This window comes from Neophocaena asiaeorientalis, unplaced genomic scaffold (assembly GCF_003031525.2).
Source record: "Neophocaena asiaeorientalis asiaeorientalis breed wild unplaced genomic scaffold, Neophocaena_asiaeorientalis_V1.1 scaffold192, whole genome shotgun sequence".
Taxonomy (NCBI): Eukaryota; Metazoa; Chordata; class Mammalia; order Artiodactyla; family Phocoenidae; genus Neophocaena; species Neophocaena asiaeorientalis.
In genome coordinates, this window is record NW_020185326.1 from 3818869 (window position 1) to 3829830 (window position 10962).

General features: G+C 49.8%; 1 protein-coding gene across 1 annotated transcript in view; it reads right to left on the reverse strand.

Moving 5' to 3' along the window:
- Nucleotides 1–10962, reverse strand: part of COL15A1 (collagen type XV alpha 1 chain) — a 153518-nt gene that overhangs the window by 49217 nt on the left and 93339 nt on the right. Inside the window, exons 6-9 of the mRNA XM_024734426.1 lie at nt 8365–8512; nt 5125–5234; nt 2283–2438; nt 917–1069 (exon numbers count right to left, since the gene is read on the reverse strand). Of these exons, the coding sequence (XP_024590194.1) occupies nt 917–1069; nt 2283–2438; nt 5125–5234; nt 8365–8512 (567 nt within the window). The remainder of the gene's footprint in view (nt 1–916; nt 1070–2282; nt 2439–5124; nt 5235–8364; nt 8513–10962) is intronic.

Genomic DNA, 10962 nt, shown 5'->3' on the forward strand with positions numbered 1-10962 from the left:
AAGAAACTGAAAGAAGGCCAGTGAGGCTGGAGCGCCAAGAGCAGGGACAGTGGCCCAAGATGTGGCCCTAGAGGCTGGCGAGGCCAGACCCTGCAAGCCTTGGAGGCCAGGTGCGGGAGCGGGGTCTGCAGCGAGGACAATGGTCCACAGAGGGCTGCCCCCACCAGGAGGACCCGGGGGCAGAGAGGATGGAGGAGGCCAGGAAGGGCCTTAACCAGTGCCCGGGCTGGGGATGCGGTGTCTCGGTACAGGGGGCTGGCGTTGGAGAAGGGTAGAAGGAGGCAGATCTGTGATGTGCTGGGGTAGAAAAATCAACAAGACTTGACATGTGACAGAACGTGGAAGTAAGGAAGAGGGAAGAGAATTCTGGATTAGGCAGCTGGGGGATGATGGTTCCATCATCTGAGATGGGAACACAAAAGGAGTGGAGACAGGAGTCTAGGTTTGAATCTGTTGAGTCTGAGTGTCCTAGGATTCTTGCATCCTGTCTTCAGGAGTTGGGAGCAGTGTCTCCGTGAGGCCTGAGGAGAGGGCTGAGAAGGCCTGGCCATGCCCTTGGACCCCGCCAGGGCCTGCCTGCACCTGGACCCTCCACTGAGCTCTGACAACCTGTGCTTGCACCCAGAAACGGGCATGGTGGTGCCCGCCATCACCTCCTCCGCTCACACCCAGCACTCCTCCACCCCAGCTCCTGAGCCCTGCATCAGCCTGCACTATGCCCACGCCTCCAGGGCCCACAATACACTCACCAGGCACCGGCAGACTCCACCTCTGAGGGAGTATTTGGTCAGAGAGGTGTCCCCTCCCCATTCAGGTTCTTCTGGATTTGCTGAACAGAATGGAGACCGGCCCCCTGAGAAGGCCAGGATCCGCTCCCAACTGTGACCTCAACTTTCCAGCACGTTATACTCCTTACCAAAGTGACCCCTTCCCCAGGGTCCTGAGTGGGCATGGAGAGGGTCAGTCCCCCGCTGGGCACACTGCTGGCCTCTGCTTCCCCAGCACTGCTGACGGGCACCTCGGCCTCCCCTGTTGCTGTCGCTGCTGAACCTTCTTCGTTATCTGGACCCTGAACAGGAAGACGTCACAAAGGGGTCCCATCACTGATCCGCTGCGCTGTGGCCAGGGGAAGCTAAAACTGCCCTCCCCGAGGTTACTGATCATTGTGGTGACAGATCCAATAGATGCTTTCCAGGCCTTTACTCACTGGGACTCTTGGCAGGAGGTGACATCGTTGGCCACTCCCAGAGCAAGAAAACACCACCCCTGACCCAGACCTAGACACAGCCTCCAAACCCACCCCCCTCCCCCCAAGGCTTGCTTCCCCCAATCTTTCTAAGATCCTACTGTGACTACATCACTTCCTGCTTTAATACCCTTCATTCCACATATTGCGTTGATATACGATATTTGCTTTTCTCTTTCTGACTTAATTCACTCTGACTTCTGTATATACAGCAGAAACTAACACAACATTGTAAAGCAACTATACTCTAATAAAAAATTTTTTAAATAAATAAGTAAAAATGAGAGCAAAAAATATTTTTAATAAATAAGTAAAAATGAGAGCAAAAATAAATAAAAGTTATATATTATTTAAAGGAAAATGAGCTAAGATCAAATAATTGAGTTTGAGGTCACTCATGCTTTACTGAAAGCTGAAATTAAAGAGCATGTATAAAATCTGGAAAAAAAAAAACACCCTTCAGTGACTTCCCATTTTTGCTGGACACTCAGGCTCCGTCTCACGGCGTCCATGGTCTCAGAGGCTTCTCTAGCCACATTTCCCCTTCCCATTGCTCACACCGGGCCCCACAGCCATGCTGCGCTTGTTTAGGTCTGTGTGTGCTCCTGTTGATGCCTCTAGGCCTTTGCTCCTTCTGGCTCACCTCCCGAACACACGTCTCACCCCATCACTTCTAAGCATCCCTCTGGTCTCGCCTTCAGCCTCCTTTCCCCAGGAAGGCTTCCTGGCCCCCCGAGTCTGGGCTCTGGGCCCCTTTTGATGCTCCCCTGTGCTTCTATTGTCCCTCTTCCCTCTCTGTTCCCAGGAGCTGGGTCTATCCTTTTCACCTGGAGCCCAGCACAGCACTCCACAAACACCTGCTGAATGAGTCAACAGAGGCCTCGGCCTCTAAATCAGTGTCTACTGGGACTCGGCCCCACAAGGATGTCACTCTGTCCTTTGCAAAGAGGTGAGGAAGGCCAGTGACTGCTCCCACCTGAGATGCAACCAAACTCCAGAAGCAAGTGAAGCAGAGCATGTACTCTGAGCTAATTACCAGAGTGATCCCTTTCCCAGGGTGCTCGGTGGACATGGAGAGGGTCAGTCCCTCGGTGGGCACACTGCCGGCCTCTGCTTCCCTGGCAGTGCTGATGGACACCTCGGCCTCCCCAGCTGCTGCTGTTGCTGCCAAACCTTCTTCCATATGTGGACCCTGGGAACAAAGGCATCACTAGGGACCACGTCACTTGCCCATGCCCCCGATCAAGGTGGCTGTGGCTGGAGAAGACTGACTGCCTGTGTCCTCCGGCCGCTTGCATTTCTGTAGCTTCTTTCCTCAAGGCACTTTGTTATCTGTGATGTTACCCCAGCTCCACAACAGTCCCAGAATCCCTGTGGCAGGAGAGACTGCAAGGCACATGTGCCTCCCATGTGATTCCAAGCATCTGTTTGCCACACCAGTGACTGGGAGATCAGTGCCTCCCGAGACACATATAGTTATGCCTCCTGCTATAGCGCTAGACACTTCAATCTAGACCTGTCTTCCTCCCTGTGACCTCCCCTACGTGCGCATCCAGGAGCCATAAGAACAGGGCAAGTGTCTTCGTCCATGACGGTGCTTCAGAGGTACGCAGGTGGCAACCCCGCCCTCCTCAGCCTTCTCCAGACTGGACACCCCCCTCTTTCCCTGTGACTCAGTTTCCGTGGGAAATTCACAGGCAGATTCTCTGAAGGTTACACAGCAGATGCAGGAAATGCAACAGAGAGCAGCTTTGGCTGTTGATGTCACCAAACCGACTATGTTTTATCTGTTTCACAAAGGTTTGTTTTTTAAAAAAATTTGGGTGGGGTTTTGCTTCGTTTTGCTGCCAAAAGTAGTTCTTTGGGTTTTTTTTTTTTTTTCAGCCACACCTCATGGCTTGCGGGATCGACCAGGGATTGAACCCTGGCCCCGGCAGTGAAAGCTTGGAATCCCAAACACTAGGCCACCAGGGAACCCCCCAAAAATGTAGTTCTTTTGGATACTAAAAACACTAGGCTGATCAGAGTTAGACATATTTCTTTGCTGAAGGACTTCTCAGAGCCTTCTCTGTAAGAAGAATACAGAGTGGATCATTCCCCAAACTTACTGGCCTATAGAACCATTTTCCCATATAACATCAAATCCTTACAGAATTATTGTCCCCTCAAAACAGAGAAAAGATGATGTCATAGGATTTTAAAATGAGATTTTTTTTCTGACTCAATGTCAGCTAAAGCCCCAAAGTACAATTCCATAAGCCTCAGGTAACCTCCGTGTTCTAAAAAAAGGAGCCAGACGACTTACATGGGACAGGCAAAGAGAATGAAATGGAATCAGTTCTATCAGCATTCGCCCACCACCTGCCTTCGGCTATGTAAGAAAAGGTAAAGAACTCATTTAGGGGTTGAGTGCTTAGAGACTTTTGTAAGAATTCCTTTGGAGACAATTTTCTGCGTGCTGTGGCTCCCCCCTGGCCCCCACCACAAACCATTTGGTGAGCTGGGTATGTAGTGTTTGGACTTTGTGAGGCAAAGGGACTGGTGTTTGATTCCCTCTAGGGAAATACCAAAGGCAAAAGCAGGGAGCCATCCAGACTGAGTCAAGAGAGAGAGAGACAGAGATATCTGCTTTGCAGTTGTTTTCCTGGTGAATGACTGATATGACCCTTCCAAAGGGAGCCAGCTAAAACCATCTGGAGATGGACTCCCACCCAAAGGGCCCCCTAGAGGATCAGTGTGACCAGCACGGGGTGGAAGCCCAGGTGGAAGTTAAAAGGCCAAAAATGGACTTGGGTCCTAGATTCCCTGCAGGAGGACCTCTAAGGAATCACAAAAGTCCCCGTGAGAGAATGTCCCAGCAGCCAGATATCTTCCCCACAAAAGGCCCAGATCACTGTCTGACCAGCCACATAAAACTGTGTCGTGGGGCTTCCCTGGTGGTGCAGTGGTTGAGAGTCCGCCTGCCAATGCAGGGGACATGGGTTTGTGCCCCGGTCCGGGACGATCCCACGTGCTGCGGAGCGGCTGGGCCCGTGAGCCATGGCCACTGAGTCTGAGCGTCCGGAGCCCGTGCTCCGCAATGGGAGAGGCCACAACAGTGAGAGGCCCGCGTACTGCAAAAAATAAAACAAAAAAAACCAAAAAACGGCGTCGTTTTCTCCAGGTGGGCCAGACTTTCGGTGGTGGGGGGGAGTGATGAGAGGGAGGGGAAAGAAGTAAGAAAACAGAGAGGAAATATCCCTAACCATGCTTCCTTCCCTGCCTGGCTCCTGGTTATATTTGTATTTTTATTGAATTTTTGATATTATGCTGCAGGGATTTTGGAAATACCTGTGAAAATAGGCTGTTACCAGATAGTAACTGGGAGAGGAGAGAAGTGTCTTGAGTTTTCACCCCAGGATAGGGGAAAGAATGAGCTGACACAAGGTTTTTAGCAGAGGCCACGGGTGAGAAACATAATTTGCTTTAATTTGGCACCCTCCCTGTGTCCAGCATTTAAACAACTGGCTTTGCAAATGTAAAAGCCAATTACCAAACAATAGAGCAAACACACCTGCAATTAATCTCATTCTCTCTTGAAGGGGCTCAAAGGGCAGAAGAGGCTGTGCATCTTCACAACAATAGGGATTGAGAACTCAGCATGCATCTCCCGGCAGGTCCTCAAACCTGCCTCTCCTCCCCTGTCCTGGTGCATCCCTGGGGAGACTCTGGGGCCCTGGGACTCCCGCCTTCTCTGTACCAGCAGGAGGGAGGCAGTCTCCCTGATATTCAACTAAAACCCTTGTGACTCTCTATGGTGCCCAAGACAAGTCACCATCAAGTCTGAAATAAGTAAGCAAATGTACTACTGACTCAGACGAAATTTACCATTCACTTACCTCTTCAGTGACATGAAGGAAGGCCCCATCCCCCGAGCCAGTGTCAGTAATGGGGGAACCATCCACAGTATCAACTGTCTCCAGTGTGTCATTCAGGATCTCACCAGACCCTACAGGAAGCAGGCATTTTGCACTTAATAACTGCATTTTGCAAATGAAAAAGAATGTGGTCTCTCTTCACCTATGACTTGAAAAGATGTCCATAATACAGGATTAAGAGGGAAAAAATGTTGCAGAAAATCGGACAACGAAAGGCAGTATTACATGGTGGTTTCGATCACAGGCTCTGGCACCAACTATAGGGTGAGAACACTGCTTTGCCACTTACTAGGAATGTGACCTGTGGCGAGGCATTTACCCTGTGGCTCAGGTTCCTTGCCTTCCTATCTCCTAGGGTCATTTTGAGGATTATGTGTTACAAGGATTAATTAAACTAATGCAAGAAAGGCACTGAGGACAGTGCCTGACATATAGTTAACAAGGGATAAATGTTCATTGTCAGTGTGGTTCTACATTTGTAAAAGGAAGAAAAACTATATATGAGAATACACGTTTTATCATCATTATATATATTATCATTATATAATTAATATATTAATTATTATATATAACATATAAAATATATAGATAATTATGTATATATGTGTGTGCAGATAAACCACACATACTAGGCTAAACCACAGTACTTAACAGTATTGGTTTCTTCCAGAGGACATCAAAGGAAACTATTTTTTTGATTCATACAACTCGGCATTGATTGAACTGTTACCACAAGCACATATTTCTTTTGCAATTTAAAAAAACAAATGGAGTCCTAAAGCAAAGAAAAAGACATTATACTAACATGAATGCCTGCCTGTTACAGGCTGGGCTGCAGGCTAAGCACATCCCACGCACTGCCTCCTGGAAGTCTCCGGCTGGCCCATCTGTCCTACCCACAAGCACCTCCATACCACCTCGCAGCAGGGGGGCAGAACCAAGGCAGGAATCCTACGTTTTCAGTATCCCCACTATCACCCCACGGTGTGTGTCCTGCTCTGATCTGCACACTAGCACCTTGTGATTATTAACCCCGTTTTGCAGAGAAGGAACAAGGTCCCACATAAGAGGCTGCGAGGGCCCTGAAGCCAGCCCTTTCCACACACACTGTGCTCATGCACATCCCATGGTAAGGACACTGTCGTGGGGGAGGTGATGAACTATTCAAGGGACCCTGCGCCCACATGCACTTAAAAGACTGAATGCCCAGCAGTGGTCAGTCTCTCACGGCTCTCTCGTCCTCCCTGATCTGACCACCAGGGGGTGCTGTGCTAGCAGGCAGAGGGACCCCAGGCCTCTGAGTCCCCACCCCTTGGAGGACCGAAGATGGTGTCAGGGACCCTTGGGATAAAACTCTTGGGAGGCTTTCCCTAGCCAGGGACAGGGCTCGGGGTTCAGCCCCTTCCTCCTCACTGAGCTGTCTGCTCAACAAGAATGAGGATCTCTAGCCAGCTCTGCTGTTTCTGCTTGGCCTTCCGTCTGCCACAGAAGTAATCTGGCACATGCCGGGGAACAGGCGAGCTGTGCTTAGTCTGGGTCCTGCCTCCTATGCACTCACCCCTCAGTCTAGGGGAGGCCCTCGCCTCCTGGCCCTGCAGCCTCTGCCCGCTCCTAAGCCCCTCTCTCTGAGATCCTAATTCCCCCCAGGAGACCAGCATATGCAATTCACAAACCACTTCCACACCCGCAGCCACAGCATTCAGTCCTCTCATCCAGCCGGGAGGCAGGGGCTGTGAATGCTCGCAGTGGACGCCGGAGGAATCCAAAGCCTGGAAACGCTGAGCAACTTGCCCACGCCCAACAGCAAAGAGGTGTCTGAGCAGGGTTTCCGTCCAAAGGGTCTCATCCAGCGGTCTTTCCATGGCTACAGCCTGACTCCTTGCTGGTATTGTAACTTTATTAAATTATGATACAATTGTTTTCTATTCAGTACTATATACCTTCTCTCACAGACAGACTTCCCAAGTTTAGTTGTTAAGATAATATTCATTTACTGAGGGCAGAAGTAAAAGGAATAATGATACATAGGATTTTAGAAGACATAAAATACCGAAGTACAAAAGAAAATAAAACCCACCTACAATCCTGCCACCCAGAGATAACCACTCACAACTTTTTGTTGTATATTATTCTAACACACACACACACACACACACACACACACACAGTGCCATGTTATATATAAATAGATATAAATAACATATATTCAAATTTACGGTCACAGCACACATATAGTTTTGAAAGCTGCTTTTCTTGTGGAGTACACCATGATCATGTCTCTGGGTCATTAAATTTTCTGTGTCACTAATTCCAGGGCTGTACATGTGAATGTGGGCAGTCTGGGTTGTTTTTGACCTTGTACCTAAATCTCAGTGCTCTGGTGTTGGCTGTAACTTCAGTTTGAATGGTTACCCCTCTGATAAAGGGCAGAAAATGCAGGCCGATTTCCGGCCATGCTGCTGCCTGGGGGATGCTGTCAGATCCTGGGCTTCTGCCAGGGCTCCTCTCTATGGCTGGGCAGGGGTGAGAGCCCTGGATGGGTAGTCAGGAGGCCAGCACTGCCCCCAGGGCCTGCCAATGACCTCCTGGGTGTCTGCCCCTCTTTGGCCATCAGTTAGATTCCCACATGTGCCAACAGGAGTTTAGATGGCCTGATCCTCAGAGAGTCGGCGAGTTTGTGGCCAAGGCCGGAAAGAGTAGGGATTCTGGAGTCAGGCCTGGGCGCTGGCTCAGTCCCACCACTCACTAGCTGTGTGACTGTGGGCACATCACACACCTTTCCAAGCATCCGTTTTTCCATCTGTAAAATACTAGCTAATACTAGCGACTAGTAGACATGTTGTCAGGATTGGAGGGGAAGTATGTAAACACTTGGCACACAGTAGGTATTTAATAAGCAGCCACAATTATCACAAGCTTTTCACACCCCAGGCCCTTCTGGAGGGGTGGAGTCTGGGGGTTAAAAGTTCTGGCATCCAAAATTAAACACCGGCTTTGCCATTTAGGAGCTGTGGAGCCTCGGCTGGGTGACATAACCTCTCTGTGACTCGATTTCCCCATCTTGTTTGGGAAATGAGGGTGATTATAGTCCCTTCCTCAGGGGGTTGAGGGGAAGCTCAAGTGAGATGCTCTCTATCACATACATCACCCAGTCGTCACTCAACAAAACCCACTGCGTATGAAGGTGCATCGGGGACTTGCCTTGCTTGGGGCTGCTGTGCGGGACGGCGCTCATGGTGGTGGTTTCCTGGGGCCCCTCAGGTACAGGTTCACCGGAAAGCTCTGCATCCTCAGAGGGAGAAGACAGGGTTGGAGGTGTGTTTATGGGGCCAACTCTTGCTTCTCTAGACTGCAGGGGAAATGAGACCCAAAGGATTTACTTAGCAGGAGAGCAGAAAAGATGGCAGTGAGTATCACTGGAGAAAACAGTATCTCCACAAAAGCTGAATAAACCCAGAAGAAAACCTAGACCTGCCTGTTGTGCACCTGGGCGATCACTGGGCCGTCCAGGCCCTAAAAAAGTTGTATGTTAGGGTAATTAAATTTTGTTCAGTTTACAGCAAGACTCTGATACTCTTGGCTGAAGCTCTTTGAGCACAGAGACCATATCCCTGTGATCCCTGCATCCCAGGCCAGCACAGAGGAGGTGCTCAGTAAAGACGCGTTAAAGGGAGGAAGGGAGGGAGGGAGGGAGGGAGGGGGCTGTGCTCAGTAAAAATTGTATAAATCCAATCCCAGAGGTACACTGGTCCTGTATACCTATGAAAAAAAAGATGGGTATGGTTTCCTTTCTAGGAAACTTCAGCTTCTGTGTAACTTTTCCAAAGCCAATGTCTTCACCACCTTTACCAACTAGGAAAAAGCAAACAAACCAAAAACCCCAACAGTTGGAAACAGAGCAGTTCAGAGAGCTAGGCAGAAATCCTGATAAAGGGCAGCAAATGTCATCTCCAGACCCAGGATCGGGGAGCAGCTCCTGTGACCCAGGGCTCATTAGTGGTCAGATAGTCTCATCACTTTCTGAGCTCAAGGGGCTAGGGTGAATGGAGGGATCCTACCGACCAGTGTGGGACCTGTGGTATGAACACAAAACAACTAAGACACTAAGATTTCAGGGTAAATTTCTTACCATACCTATCACTTACCTATCCTGACTAATAACAGAAGGTTATTTCCTTAATGTCAGAACCTAGTATATAAATGATGACTCTCTGGTCCATCAGAACAAAGAAGATTCTTATGCGCCCCATAACTTAGGATTTAATGGTTCAGTTCTTATAACCAAACTCGAGTCAAATCCCAGCTCTCCACTTATTAGCTGTATTATATTGAGCAACTCATATAACCTCACTGAGCCTCAGCTTCCTCCTCTGTAAAATGGGGCCAATAATAACTACTTAAAAGTTATAAAATGCATGGAGGTGCTTGGCATAGGGCCAGGCCCATAGTATGAGCCCATAAATGGTAGCTATCATCAACATCCCTAGATGTGATTTCTCTGGGTGTTAATATTAAAGGTGATTATTGTTTTGCTCAACTGTACTTGTAGTTTTTTCCATAATGAATATGGAATACTTGTGTACTAAAAAAAAGATATAGTCTACTGTACCTTAAAATCTCCAGGGTGAGGGCAGAGATGGAAGGCTTCAAGAAGTTGAGCCTTGAAGAATGAACAGTTTCAGAGAACAGGGATGGAAGGAGGCATTGAGGTGAGAAAGGACACAGCACTGCCAGGGCCTGACAACCTGTGCTTGGCCAGGGTTCGAGGATGGAAGCAGGGGGATAAAGCCTGGGGAGGCAGAGAGAGGGAGGGGGCTGGCTCTTAGGTGAGAAGTCTGGCCTTAAACCAGAGGCAACAAACTGTGTCCCTTTGGGTATCAGGATGGGGGAGATGTGGGCAGGTGTGTACTTTAGGGAGTTCACCCTGGTGTCAATGAGAACATGGATTTGGGGTATTGAAGTTTAGGCCAGGAGACCAGGAGGGTGCACTAAAGAAGCCCAGTGAGGCAGGAACCAGGGGGGTATAGTGGGAGCAGCAAACAGTCACCGCCCCCCAACCAAGGAGAGGCTGGGAAGAAGACCAAGTTAGAACTCCCCATTCCCCAGCTGCATGGTGGTCTAGCAAGGCGGTAAGGACCCCTCCCCCAGGCAGGTTCGTCTCCTCTCCCTGCCAAGGGTTGGGGGAAGCCACTTCACCATGGTTCCCTAGCCTGGAGCAAGACTGCTGGTGGCTGGAAGCCAAGTGGCTTTATAAGGGGCTTGGGATTTGAGATGAGGCAGGTAGGGCAGGTGAGCGTACGGGAAACACAGGACAGTCAGGTAAGGGTGGGCTGAGCTCAGTAACTCAAGGTGGCAAAGTTTGAGTTATATGAAATCACCAACTCCAGCCTCTCAGCTAAAAACCTCTTCTGGCAAAACCCCAACAAGGCAGCCATGAAGCCTGGGTTCAGGGCAGAGCTGGTGAGCTGACCCTCGGCAGTCAGGGTCAGGTGTCCTGTCTCCAACGGGCTGCTGCTGGTTTTCAGGCGTTAGTGCGGATGGAGAACCAGTGTGGCCTGTGACAAAATGGGAATGTCAAGCCTTAAGAGTTTTTAATTAAAATGTGGTAATTTGGGCTTCCCTGGTGGCGCAGGGGTTGAGAGTCCGCCTGCCAATGCAGGGGACAGGGGTTCGTGCCCCGGTCCAGGAAGATACCACATGCCGCGAAGCGGCTGGGCCCGTGAGCCATGGCCGCTGAGTCTGCGCTCCGCAACGCGAGAGGCCACAACAGTGAGAGGCCCGCGTACCACACAAAAAAAA